This window comes from Dendrobium catenatum, unplaced genomic scaffold, assembly GCF_001605985.2.
Source record: "Dendrobium catenatum unplaced genomic scaffold, ASM160598v2 fragScaff_scaffold_847, whole genome shotgun sequence".
Taxonomy (NCBI): Eukaryota; Viridiplantae; Streptophyta; class Magnoliopsida; order Asparagales; family Orchidaceae; genus Dendrobium; species Dendrobium catenatum.
In genome coordinates this window covers 4,977,504-4,992,321 of record NW_021319309.1, presented here as the reverse complement: position 1 = coordinate 4,992,321, position 14,818 = coordinate 4,977,504, and the positions used below count along the sequence as shown (strand labels likewise).

Below are 14,818 nucleotides of genomic sequence, written 5' to 3'. Positions count from 1 at the left end.
TTCGAGTATAAGCTCGTCAAAATCGGAGACCGTTTGGTAACTCAAATTGCGGTTTGAACCTTCCAACAGCGCTTTGAACCTTCCAACAGCGCTTTGAACCCTTGATTCGGACTTATTTGGGCTCGGATTGGGTTGATCTTGGCGTCGTTGGGTTCGTATTTCCGAGACGCTCAGTTTGACTATAAGCTCGCTGAAATCGGAGTTCAGATGCTCCCGGATTTAATTTTTTGAAGTTTCCGAACTGATTTTGCCTCGAGATTCGTGCCCAATCAAGATAATTTTGTGATGATGTATCAATATTATTTGATTCGGCTCGTATACTTACATATATTAATTGAAGTTTTTATAATTTTTATATCAAAAAAAAAAATCTAAGCATTATTAGGGTTGATAGAGCTCTAAAGCATTTCACAATTTTATAAGTTACTCCACATCCCCCATCAAGTATTATTGTAGAGTTTATTAATTTGTACATATATCAAATTAAAAACAAATTTTAAAAATATCATCATTTTTTAAATTAATATTAATATTTTATTTGAGTTGAAAATTCATATTATTTACATAAAGGAAAAAAAAAATTTTTGTTCAAGTTTTTATCCTCATGTTAATGAGTTGAGTATAACAAAATGGAAAAATCTAATCCATTCCAAGTAAAGTCATCAATATCTCTTAATCTCATTTTCCCTCTTGTATTTGCTAAGCCATCATCGCACTCTATATTTAGGTATGGGCTTTGATTCTATTTGGGATGGCTTTCTTACTATTTATTAAAATAGTTTTTTAGTGTAAAATTTTTAACTTTTCTACTACAAAACTTCTTTAAAAAACAGTAAAAAAATTATCCCAAACAAAACTTTTATACAATCACAAGATGATCAAAAGAAATATGTAAACTACATTGAAAATTTTTCGTCGGTTTAAGTAGAAGGTTCATTTTTCTGTAGAACTTTGAAGGATATTTATATGAATGAACCAAAAAAAATATAAAGTTACATGATGTGAGAACTGCGTCAACAAATTGAGTAAAACTCTATGATTTTAAACAATTTTTAAAAATATCATCATTTTTTAAATTAATATTAATATTTTATTTGAGTTGAAAATTCATATTATTTACATAAAGGAAAAAAAAAATTTTTGTTCAAGTTTTTATCCTCATGTTAATGAGTTGAGTATAACAAAATGGAAAAATCTAATCCATTCCAAGTAAAGTCATCAATATCTCTTAATCTCATTTTCCCTCTTGTATTTGCTAAGCCATCATCGCACTCTATATTTAGGTATGGACTTTGATTCTATTTGGGACGGCTTTCTTACTATTTATTAAAATAGTTTTTTAGTTAAAAATTTTAATTTTTCTACTAGAAAACTTCTTTAAAAAACAGTAAAAAAATTATCCCAAATAAAACTTTTATACAATCACAAGATGCTCAAAAGAAATAAGTAAACTACATTGAAAATTTTTCGTCGGTTTAAGTAAAAGGTTCATTTTTCTGTAGAACTTTGAAGGATATTTAGATGAATGAACTAAAAAATATATAAAGTTACATGATGTGAGAACTGAGTCTACAAATTGAGTAAAATTCTATGATTTTAAACAATCGATCACCATGAAAATGATAGAAATAATTAGTCAGTTTTATCAAAATGTAAAGGTAAATAAGTAGTTAGTTCAATCACTGTAACTACTTGAAGAAACTCCAAGATTTCACATTTATCTATTTATTCTAACAGGCTGAAAGAATAGAAGAGCAAGTTGGAGATTGATAATATGGAGGCTCAACTCAACATAGATTTTGAGAGGAAAGATCTTGGAAAAATTAATAATATACTTGGAATGGTTTTCAAATAAGACAATGATAAGACAAGCTTTGCTTAGCTTGGTTTGGACTCTGATATCAAAAGCTTGAACTCTAGAAATTTGGCATCCATGGAAAGACTAAGCATGTGAGCACTCATTTAGCCATGCATTTCAAACTAAGTGCAGCAATATAAGCAAGAACAAGTAATGAAAGAAGGTAGATAGAGAGTGTTTCATATGCGAATGCAATGGGAGCCTTGGTATTATTAGTATGGTGAGCTAGAACTTTTGATCATTATCATGCAGTGAAATGGATTTTAATAATCTTAAGCATGTAAAATAAAGCAATAAAATTTAGAGATTATCTAAAAAGTTTATAGTAATAATAATCATATAAGTTTATAATAGAGACTACCACAAAAATTATTAATGATGGTTAATTATTAATATTGGAGATGAACTTATGGGTGTCAAGATGGGATGACAAGTTGGGTTTGGATCTGATCTGAAATTGAGCTAATAGAAATCCAGTTAACCTAAACTCGTGTTATAAGTTTGTGTTGATCAATCGAATTGTACTGTTGTCTTGGACTTCAAGTCAATTTCTCATGCTCGTTGGGGGAGTGCAACGGGTCCTCCCCATGCTTGGGTTCGGATGCCCCGATGCTATGTACCCAAGCGCTTTGGCACTATGTAACTGAGCGCCCCAACTGTGACAGCCTAAACTCTTAAATATCTAGATCTTGTCCGCTTTGGCCCGCTTTGGCCTAAGCGCCTTGCGGTTTTGTCTTGTTAGTGTAACCTCGCAATAGGTCACTCATTCCAAAATTGCTCCGGGATGAGTGCGCTTAACTATGGAGTTTCTTACATAAATTCTAGTCATTACATCAAAATGTGCCTCGATGTTTAAGAGTTTAGCTTCTTTTACTTAAGGGGTTTCACACCATTGATATGCTCATGAGCACCCTAGTGCTTCAAAGTTTGTTAAGAGGAGCGATTGAGAGCTTAGTGTCGCAGCACTCTAAATTATGCACCGCAGTGCTATCAGATGGACTGATGATAAATCGAGGTTTGAGAGTTGTTGCGCTTTGAGAGGGACTAGACAATTTTCTTTTTCGTTTTTCTTAAGGGTGGTGTCCCTTGGTGTTACTTGGCTTTCCCTTGTTTTGCGTGTGTGAATAATGTAAGAGAGAAGATAAACAATTGGAGATCAAGATAGAAGAGAGATCATACAAATTTCTTCTATTTTCATAGTAGTTTCTTGGTATGGTGTGCCTCCGTAGTTTTTTCCAAGTTTTGGGATTTTCAACATCAAATCCTGGTATTGTTTACTTTACGCAGCATTCTATTTTTTATTGTTGTTTTTGTTACGTGATTTACTTTCACATCTCCAATAAATCGACCCAATAGCAACCCGAATGATCTGAATCATACTAGTTAATTTGTTTTGTTTAATTTTATTTTACTTAATAACCAGAATGTTAGGATATTTGATAAAAAAATAATAAGGTTATACTTAAAAGGAAAAAAATATATATTAAACGAATTATTTTTGGATTAAAAAACATGTTCATGAGTTAACCTAAATTTGACTTTTTTTAGTAAACGAGTCAGAAAATCCAATGTGAATTTGACCCATTAATTAAACGGGTCAATCTGAACCTAAATTTTTTTAGGTCAAATACAGATAGAATTGGATCCTTATTTACTGACAACCCTAAAAGAGCTCCATCTCTATAGAAATTCATATAATATTTATACAACTGTTCAATAATTCATATAATATTCATACAACTCTTCAAGTTTTTAAATAGCTTTTGCACATCCATGATAACCTCCAGGAAAGTTCTAGGTATTTTATTTTTTCCTCAAAATTTATAGATAGTTCATGATAACCTCCTATTAATTTAGGCAAATGGTCAAACCCCCTTAAACTTTTATATTCTTGTGTTTTTTTTTATAGGTATTTGGGAGCTCATGCAGAACCGTCCGTCACCTATATATGATTATATATTCGAGATTGCAATCATCGTTACCCTGACTGTTGCATTATGGTACATTGGTGATGGTAGAGAGAAAGAATTTAATAACTTAATTTTGAATAAAAAATTAGCACACAGTCAGATAAGAGAGAGAGGGGTGCGAGAGTAATAAGTGGCACAAATATTTTTACGTGAAAAAGGGGAAAAATTATTTAGTTAAAAATGGTTCCACAAATGTTTATAGTTGACTACAAATGATGTCATTCCTCAGGGGAAAGTCATTGCTCAATGTAGCAAGTATACATCATATAGAGCATATTACATGATGAGAGTTTGAAAAAATTCAATGATATGAGAATTATTCTCAAGAGAATGTTGGACTGTTTGTTTGGTCGGTAAAACAATAGTCGGCGGGCGACGGTGGTCGGAGAGCTATAGAGGTTGCAGGGATCATAGTCGGCGGCGACGGAGGATGCAGGGACCATAGTAGGTAGGAAACGGAGGTCGCTGGGACCATAGTCCGCGGGAGGCAGAGGTCGAAGAAACCGTAATTGGCGAGCGATGGTGGTCAAAGAGACCGTAATCAGCAGACGACAGTGGTCGAAGTGAACCGTAGTATGAGGGCCATGGCAATCAAAGAGACTGTGGTCTGGCGACGGTGGTTAGAAGGACCGTAGGCAGGCCACAGAGATCGAAGGGACCGTAGTCAGGCGACAGTAGTTTGAAGGAGTATAGTCGGGCTATAGAGGTCGGAGAGACCTTAATCGGGTGACGGTGGTAGAAAGAAACGCAGTCGAGCATCGGTGGTCGAAGGACCATAATCAGACAAAGATGGTCAAAAGGACCTTAGTCGAACGATGGAGGTTGGAGAGACTGTAGTCGGGTGACAGTGGTCATAAGGACCGTAGTCGGGTAACTACGGTCAGAAGGAATGTAGTCGGACATCGGTGGTCAGAAGAAATATAATTGGCAACGGTGGTCGGAGGAAAGCTTGTTAATGGATTCCATATGTAGGTTAGACAGTCATTGTCGGCCAGAGGTTCATTAGTGATGACCTAGTGGCACATATTTATTTATGGTGGTGCCAGGGTGGAGCTCTAGGATTCTTCAAGATCTAGAGCTCTTCTCTCCTTCATTCCCTTTTTGTGAAGAATGGTAGGTTTATTTATAATGTTTTTGTAGTGGCATCACTATAAAATATGGAGAAGATCATGGGCAAATTGGGAGTGCTCCAACGTATGTCTCATATTGATTTCCTTGATTGTGGAGTGTTTATCAAGTATTTATGTGCCCAGATGATGTCAGAATTAGGCGATTTTGGGCTCGTTGGATTTATCTCCTCGAGTTGCTCGATTCAACTATAAGCATGGCACATTTGGATACCCTTTGGTCATCCAATTAACGTTTTGAAGCTTCCCAATAGGATTTGGTCATTTGATTTGGATCCATTTGGACTCGGATTGAATCGAATTTGGTGTCGTTGGGTTGATCTCTTTGAGATGTTCAATTCAACTATAAGTTTACTGAAATTGAAATCCAGATGATCCTTAATTTAATTTTTGAAGTTTCTGATTCATATTTGCATCAAGATTAGCGGGCAATTTTAGGTGATATATGGCTAAAAAACTTTCTTCACTCAATGATCAACAACAATAACTTATTTATGAAAAATGTAAACCTAATCTTTATTAGAAGAGTAGTCTGAGATCACACTATGCTGCTATATCTAATTCAGAATTGCCTCAAAACTACTAAAATTTCAGATTTCTTTTTAAGAATCGAACTGTTTTCATTGCTTCTCTTTAACACAATTTCTTTTTCAATTCTTTTGTGTACACGTATGAACAACTTGAAAGAAAAACAAAAAGAAGACAATTGGAGATGACAAGAAAGGTATAATTTTCAGCAGAAGCTGCTCTCCATAAACTTAACAAACTCCCCAAAATCTATCTTCCCATCACCATTCTCATCATAAGCTCCAATCATTTCCATGCACGAATCCAATCCAGTTCTCTCAAAACCCAGCTTCCATAGAACTCTTTGCAGCTCTCCTGCATCAACAAAGCCATCACAATTCTCATCAAACACAGCAAAAGCCTCTTTCACTTCCTCCAAGCTCGGTTCCTTCTCATCAAACATGGCCACAACTTCCTCCTCTAACATAAACTCCTTAAGTTTCTGCTCACCTTCTTCATTTCCTCTCATCATCAGCCCCATCCTCTCCATAACAAGCTCCACTTCTTCTCTCGTGATAAGCTTCTCAGCCTCTGCTCTTTCTTCTTCAGCTCTGAGCTGACTCTTCGTAGTCTTTGAAAAACGGGAAGGGAAAGAGAAATATCTCTTGGACAGCTTAAGAAATCTGGCGAAAAAAGAGATGATTGTCTCAAGGATGATGAAGCCAACAAGCTCCGTTGACAATAGGCTCTTCTCCATTGGAATCTTAGCTTTGAAAAGAGAGGAAGAAGTTCAGGAAGAGGAGAAGAAGATTACTTTGTATTGGTTTTGTTGTTGAAAGAGGAGAGAAGAAGTTGGGTTATATAGAATGGTTTTGGGTTTGTTGAAGGGAAGATAAGGAAGACAAATGGCATCGTAGTGGTGGTCCAAATACAAAGCTGAAGGAACATTGGTAAGATCGCGTTGAAAGAACATAGAAAATATGGGGGAGGTGAGGTTCGCGGAAAGAGAGGAGGAATAAATTATTTTGTTTAGGAAGTTTCATGGAAGGTGCAGAGGCGAGCGAAATACCGTCGCGCCTGCTTCTCTTCTTCTATGTTAATTTATGCTTTGCGAATCTGTCTTTTTTGGTTTGTCTTCGCATGCGTGGATGTGTCTGAAATGAGGTTGAAGTTGCAAAAAATAATATAGTAAACGATTCATAATATCATATTTGTTGGAGGAAGCCAGCGCGCTACTTCACAATACTAAGGTAAAGGGGATGTTAGGTCAGCAGTATAATATTTTAAATTGAAGAAACATATTCACAAATAAATTTGGTTTGAACTGCTTCAAATTTAAATATTACTTCAACAAGGGTCGAACAACATTTGATTGAACCTAGGTTGAATAAGGCTCAACATATTTGAATTTGATTTGAACATTCCTTCACGTGCAATGTCTTGCGATCCATTCGTAGCGGGTTTGTTTCACATCTTTGATTCCAAGATCCCATTGAGCTTCCTCTTCTTCTCACACATTGTCAATCCATTCGCTTCCTTCATGGCTAGCTCGCATTAGGGGTGCAAACGAGTTGAGTCGAGTTCGAGTCAGAGGGTGTTCGAGTCGAGCCCGACTGTCAAATACCAAACTCAAGCTCGAGCTTGACTCGACAGAGGAAATAAAGCTCGTCGAGCTGCTCTAGCAATAGTTTGACCTCAGTCTGTTCGCTAGAGTCATGTCCGTTGCCAGTGTCGCGTCCGTCGCCAGCGCCTCGTCCTTTGCTACTTCCCTCGTCGCTGTTAGAGTTCACTTTTGTCGCCAGTTCCACTTATGTCTCCAGCGTCCGCGTCCGCATTGGCATTTTCCGGGTCGCGAATCCCCTCCAGCTTCCGCGTTGTCAAGCTCGCAAGTCGAGCAGTTTCCCGCGCTTATTTTCATGTTCCCGCCTGCGATTTCATTTTCCCGGCTGGCAATGTGAGCTGCTCGAAGAGCTCGAGAGTCAAGCAATGCACTTTTCTATCTCGAGCTCGATAAACTATCAAGCTCAAAATCGTGTTCGAGCTCGATAAGCTCGACTCATCAGCCTGTTACAAAGTCGAGCTCGAGCTAGCTCGCAAATGGGCTTGACTCGGTTGCACCCCTAGCTCCCATTGCAAAATATTCTTCCTTCAAGTGCAATTGGATGAGCCGACGAGCCCTGCCATCGTAAAATCATCTATTCGTGAGCCGGTCTTGACCATGAGCCCCAAACTTCCCCAATCCCATTTGGTCCTGTTTGCAAGCCCCCAACTTCAATGGTCTCATCTACTCCTATTCGTGAACCCCTAATGAACACCCATGCGACCGAAATTCTTGCTCCAGTGAGCTTCATTGACGTGTTTGAGAATTTGGTTTAAACATGTTCAAATCACAGTAAAAATTAAAGTTCAATTTAAGGTTAAAATTGAAACTAATTCGACTAATTTTTTTTTCTCAGGATTAGGTTCAATAAATAATTTCCGAATATCGAAGAGAGTCCTTAAATATAAAAGAGAGATAATTTGATGTGAACTGAGGTCAAGCATATTTCTCTAATATAGATAAATTGGCAAATAAATTTATCCAATTTTGAATGAGAACTAATTGAATTTCTTTTTATTTTACTCAGTAATTTGATTTTTTTGGAGGAGGATTTACATGCATACCACCCGTATATCACTCTATTTATATATCTAACGTCTAAAACTTAAATATTTCATTCATATAATCATATACAACTTTAATATCAAATATACAACTCCTATATTTTATTCATATTATTTCATTTTTAGCACGCATATTTAATCTACGAGTGGTATGCATGTAATATTTAAGTTTTAGGTGTTAGATATATAAATAGTGATATAATATGTTATGTTAGTAAATCTCCCCTTTTTTAATCATGCACCTTTATCTATCAAATATAAAAAATTAAATTCACAAACATTATCTTATTATAGATAAAAGGCATCTCTTTGCACTATAACCACACAACAATAAACACAAACAAGAAAGAGAAAATATAGCATAAAGAAAGAACGTCAAAATTTAATGTGAAAAAATTCAAAATCGAGAAAAAAAAATCACATAATCATACCAAATCAAAAAATTCACTATGAAAATTGAAATAAATTTATATAAATATCTTTCTCTACCACTCTCTAATATCTTTCTCTACCACTCTCTCTTTATCTCTCTTCACTCTTACTTCATTCTCATACATAAACAAACAAAGAGAAACTCATTTAAAAAACACCACGGAACAAAACCCTCATGAAAAAGAAGAAAACTACCCAATCTGCCTCGCAGTGCAGCGACACTAGATTTGGAGCTACACGGCAATCTACTCTTCGTCTCCAATCCGCCTGATATCAACGAGATTTGGAGCGCCACAGTATTTCACTAGCTGTCTATCTCCAAACAAACTATACAACACCTCATGCTCGAATATGAACTATTATAATGCCTAGAAGGTTTTAGTTCATATGCAAGGGCGGAAAAATCCCCCCCCCCCCCCCCAAAAAAAAAAAAAAATACTATGATTTTTACGCGTTTGCCCCCTAACATAATTATACATATTGTGTAGAGGGGTTATTACAAGGGATTTTAGGCAATTGACCCCCTAAAATTTTTAAAATACTATAATCTTTAGGCAATTACTTCCAGTATAATTAAACACATTATGTAGAGCATAATTAAACACATTGTGTAGAGGTGTTATTGTCAGGGAACGATGAACTAAATACAAAGAGAAATAGTAAAAATAGAATATGATACACTGCCCCTGAAAACCCCCACAAGGGCACTTCCCCTTAACCCTGCGACCTGACCGGGCAAGTCGAACCCCGTCAAGGGGTACTGCCGCGCCCCCTTAGACCCCCAACACATTGTGTAGAAATGTTACATAATTTTTGTTTAAGAATAATTGTCATTATATAAAATGTATTATATATTCAAGTACAAATAATCATTAGTCACTAAAATTATATATATATATATATATATATATATGAAAAAAAAAATCTACACTTTTATTTGCCTCCTTTGACGACCCTCCAAGAACATCATCGTGACCTCCCAACCATTTCCCGGCAGTTGGACAATAGTCCAGCACTATATGGCAACCCTCCAATGCACGAATTAGTAGGTCCGGTCACCGGACCTAAATTTGCATCCGAAACCTTGCGCTTTTCATGCGCTTTTGATGTATTTTTACAAAAGGACAGCTAATATGCGCTTTTATTGAGTATTTGAAAAGTGCAACAAACACATGAGTGAGATATTCGTTGAGCTTTTGCTTTATTTTTTTCAAATACTCAACAAAAAAACAGCTAATATGCAGTTAAAATTGTGTATTAACTGCCCTTTTGCAAAAATATATCAAAAGAGCGATAAAACGACAAATTATTCAGGGAATTTTCCCACTTTTGGAAGGACGATGCAGGAGGATGACAGCAATTGGACTTACCAAGAGCCTGGACCAAAATACCAATCCAAGGGAGCAGTCACCTCTTCTTCACGTCACCACCACCTTCACCTCCTCTCCATCCCTTGCATTAATAATGTCCATTAATGGAGAGTTTTCAGTTGTTAACGCCTTTTCCCTATAATTATTTTATGTACCAGTGACCCAGTTCCATTGTTTTTGGAATTATTCTGTAGAGGACGCCGAACGTCGTTCATAACCTAAGAAAAGCGTCACGTCACCCCTATTTCAGTCGCAGCTTGGTACTGAGGTCGGTACTGGATGATATGCGTGCACCTGATTGGTCTCTGGATGGCAAGCTGTGTCTGGTTGTCCTTTACAGCTTTTGATCTTTGTATAAAGATTTATGTCATGATTGTTTCAAGTAAATTTTATGTTGATTAAATAACTTGATCTTGTATATGATAAATACACTAATGGCAGTTATTTGCATTATTTATCTCGCCTTAATTAGATTGATGCAATATATTACACAGTTAAGACTGCATATTTAGGAGTTATTTGATTTTGATTGAAAGTGAGTGTGAATTTGTTTCAAGTATTGAGAGTTTTAAGACAAGACTACTAAATATAACCTTGCATAACCATCATTTTTGCTTTAGAGCCTGCAAAAAATATTCAAGATTAGTATTGTGCATATGAACATGGCGGGGAACCAGCCTATAAATTTCAGGAGGACCAATTCTTATAAATAAAAGTTATATATATATATATATATAATATATATAATTTTAGTGGACTAATGATTATTTGTACTGAATATATAATACATTTATATAATACAATTATTCTTAAACTAAAAAATTAGTAAACATTTTATTTAGCAACAATGTGTTGGGGGTCTAAGGGGGCGCGGGCAGCGTTACCCCCTGTGACGGGGCGTTCGACTTGCACCGGGTCAGGTCGCCAGGGTTAGGGGAAGTGGCCTTGGGGATTTTCGGGGGGCAGTGTATCTATTCTATTTTTTACTATTTCTCTTTGTATTTAGTTCATCGTTCCCTGACAATATAACACCTCTAACATAATGTGTTTAATTATGCTCTACATATTCGTGTTTAATTATACGGCAAATAAATTGCCTAAAAAGATTATAGTATTTTAAAAATTTAGGGGGGTCAATTGCCTTAAAAAATCCCTTGTTAATAACCCCTCTACACAATATGTATAATCTGTTAGGGGGGCAAACGCGTAAAAAATCCATAGTTATTTTTTTTTTTTTTTTGGGGAGGGGTGGGTGGATTTTTCCGCCCTTGCATATGAACTCAAAACCTTCTAGCATTATTAATAGTTCATATTCGAGCATGAGGTGTTGTATAGTTTGTTTGGAGATAAGACAGCTAGGGAAATACTGTGGGCGCTCCAAATCTCGTTTGATATCAGGCGGATTGGGAGAGTTGAAGAGTAGATGCCGTGTAGCTTCCAAATCTAGTGTAACGCTGCACGCGAGGCAGATTGGGTAGTTTCTCTTCTTTTTTCATGCAGAGGTTTTGTTCCCGTTGGTGTTTTTTAAATGGATGTTTCTCTTTGTTCTGTTTATGTATGCAGAATGAAGTAAGAGTGAAGAGAGATAAAGACGAGGAGTGGTAGAGAAAGATATAGAGGAGTGGTAGAGAAAGATAATTTATATAAATTTATATTTCAATCTTCATAGTGAATTTTTTGATTTGGTATTATTATGTGAATTTTTTTTTCTCAGATTTTGAATTTTTTTCCATTTAAATTGTTGACGTTCTTTTCTTTATGCTATATTTTCTCTTTCTTGTTTTGTTATGTATTTATTGTTGTGTTGGTTATAGTTGCAAAGAGATGGCCTTTATCTATAATAAGATTAATGTTTGTGAATTTAATTTTTATATATTTGATAGATTAAAGGTGGCATGATTTAAAAAAAGGGGGAGATTTACTAACATAACATATTATATCACATTTATTATATCTCCACACCTTAAAACTTAAAATATTACAGCATACCACTCCGTAGAATAAATATTTGCGTGCTAAAAATTGAAATAATATTGAATAAATATAGGAGTTGTATATATTGATATTAAAGTTTTGTATATGATTATATGAATGAAATATTTAAGTTATTAGACGTTAGATATATAATAGCAGTGATATACGGTGGTATGCATGAAATAAATCCTCCTCCAAAAAAATCAAATTACTGAGTAAAAATAAAAAGAAATTCAATTAGTTCTCATTCAAAATTGGATAAATTTATTTGCCAATTTATCTATATTAGAGAAATATGCTGACCTCAGTTCACAATCAAATTATCTCTCTTTTATATTTAAGGACTTCTCTTCGATATTCGGAAATTATTATTGAAACCTAATCCTGAGAAAAAAAAATAGATCGAATAGTTTCAATTTTAAACCCTTAAATTGAACTTTAATTTTTACTGTTGATTTGAAAAAACCATGTTTAAACCAAAATTTCTCAAACACGTTTCAATGAAGCTCACTCTGCAGGGGGGCGGAGCAAGAATTCGTTCGCTGGGTGTTCATAGGGGTATCACGATAATAGGAGTAGATGAGGACCATTGAAGTTGGCGGGCTTTGCAAACCAGGACCAAATGGGGATTGGGCGAAGTTTGGGGCCTCATGGGTCAAGGACCGCTCACCGAATAGATGAATTTTACGATGGCAGGCTCGGTCGCTCATCACAATTGCACTTGAAGGAAAGAATATTGTGCAATGGGAGCTAGGGGTGCACCGAGTCAAGCCCATTTGCGAGCTAGCTCGAGCTCGCACTTTGTAACAGGCTGAACGAGTCGAGCTTATCGAGCTCGAACACGATTTTGAGCTTGATAGTTTATCGAGCTCGAGATTATAGAAAAGTGCACACTTGCTTGAACTCTCGAGCTCTTCGAGCAGCTCACTATTGCCAGCCGGGAAAATGAAATCGCAGGCGGGAACATGAAAAATAAGCGCGGAAACTGCTCGACTTGCGAGCTTGAACAACGCGGAAGCTGGAGGGGATTCGCGAACCCGGGAAAATGCCAATGCGGGAACGCGGACGCTGGAGACATAAGTGGAACTGGCGACCAAAAAACCGTGAACTCTAAACAGCACGCAGGGGAAGTAGCAAAGCGACGAGCGGGCTGGCCGACGCGACGCGACACTGGCAAACGACATGACTCCTAGCGAACAGACTGAGGTTCAAACTATTGCTTAGAGCAGCTCGACGAGCTTTTTTCCTCTGTCGAGCAAGCTCGAGCTTGAGTGGTATTTGGACAGTCGGGACTCGACTCGAACACCCTCTGACTCGAACTCGACTCAACTCGTTTGCACCCCTAATGCGAGCTAGCCATGGAAGGAAGCGAAAAAATGGATTGACAATGGTGAGAAGAAGAGGAAGCTCAATGGAATCTTGGAATCAAAGATGTGAAACCAAAACCCGCTACGAATGCGATCGCAAGACATTGCACGTGATAGGAATGTTCAAATCAATTTCCACATATGTTGAGCCTTATTCAACCTAGGTTCAATCAAATGTTGTTCGGACCCTTGTTGGAAGTAATATTTAAATTGAAGCAGTTCAAACCAAATTTATGTGAATATGTTTCTTTCAATTTAAAATATATAACTGCTGACCTAACATCCCCTTTACCTTAGTATTGTGAAGTAGCGCGCTGGCTTCCTCCAACAAATATTGATATTCAATGAATCTTGAATCGTTTACTATATTATTTTTTTGCAACTTCAACCCATTTCAGGACACATTTCCACGGCATGCGAAAGAACAAACCAAAAAGGACAGATTCGCAAAGCATTAAAATTAACATTAGAAGAAGAGCAAAGCAGGCGCGACGGTATTTCGCTCGCCTCTGCACCTTCCATGAAACTTCCTAAACAAAATAATTTATTCCTCCTCTCTTTTCCGCGAACCTCACCTCCCCATATTTTCTATGTTCTTCAAACGCGATCTTACCAATGTTCCTTCAGCCTTTGTATTTGGACCACCCACTTACGATGCCATCTTTGTCTTCCTCATCTCCTTCAACAAAAACCCAAAACCCATTCTAATAAACCAAACTTCTTCTCTCCTCTTTTCAACAACAAACCAATTACAAAGTAATCTTCTTCTCCTCTTCCTGAACTTATGTCCTCTCCTTTTCAAAGCTAAAGATTTCCAATGGGAGAAGAGCCTATGTCAACGGAGCTTGGTTGCTTCATCATCCTTGAGACAATCATCTCTTTTTTTCGCCAGATTTCTTTAAGCTTTCCAAGAGATATTTCTCTTTCCCTTCCCGTTTTTTTCAAAGATACGAAGGAGTCAGCTCAGAGCTGGAAGAAGAAAGAGCAGCAGGCTTGGAGGAAAGCTTATTGCACGAGAGAAACAAGTGGGAGCTTGCTTTATGGGGAGAGGGATGGGCTGATTGATGAGCAGGAAATTTGAAGAGGTGAGCAGAAAAACTTAAGGAGTTTATGTAGAGGGAGGGAAGTTGTGGCCATGTTTGATGAGAAGGAACCGGAGCTTGGAGGAAGTGAAAGAGGTTTTTGCTGGTTGTTTGGATATGGAATTGTGATGGCTTTGTTGATTGCAGGAGTAGCTGCAAAAGAGTTCAAATCGCGAAAGCTGGTTGAAGAAACTGCGATTGTATTCTTGCATGGAAATGATGGAGCTATATGATGCAGGAATTGTGATGGGGAAAGATAGATTTTGGGTGAGGTTTGTTTTAAGTTTATGGAGAGCAGCTTCTGCTGAAAATTATACCTTTTCCAGTCATCTCCAATTATTCTTCTTTTTGTTTTTCTTTCTAGTTGTTCATACGTTACACAAAAGAATTGAAAAAGAAATTGTTGTTAAAGAGAAGCAAGGAAAACAGTTCGATTCTAAAAGAAATCTGAAAATCTCTCTCTGTTT

The 14,818-nt window shown here is 36.7% G+C and overlaps 1 protein-coding gene across 1 annotated transcript; it reads right to left on the bottom strand.

Annotated features, from left to right (window-relative positions):
* Window positions 1-5,554: 5,554 nt before the first annotated feature.
* Window positions 5,555-6,345, bottom strand: LOC110107884 (probable calcium-binding protein CML45). Its single transcript, XM_020838321.2, has one exon. It carries the CDS (start codon window positions 6,217-6,219, stop codon window positions 5,689-5,691), a length of 531 nt encoding a protein of 176 aa, XP_020693980.1. The 5' UTR covers window positions 6,220-6,345; the 3' UTR covers window positions 5,555-5,688.
* Window positions 6,346-14,818: the final 8,473 nt, after the last annotated feature.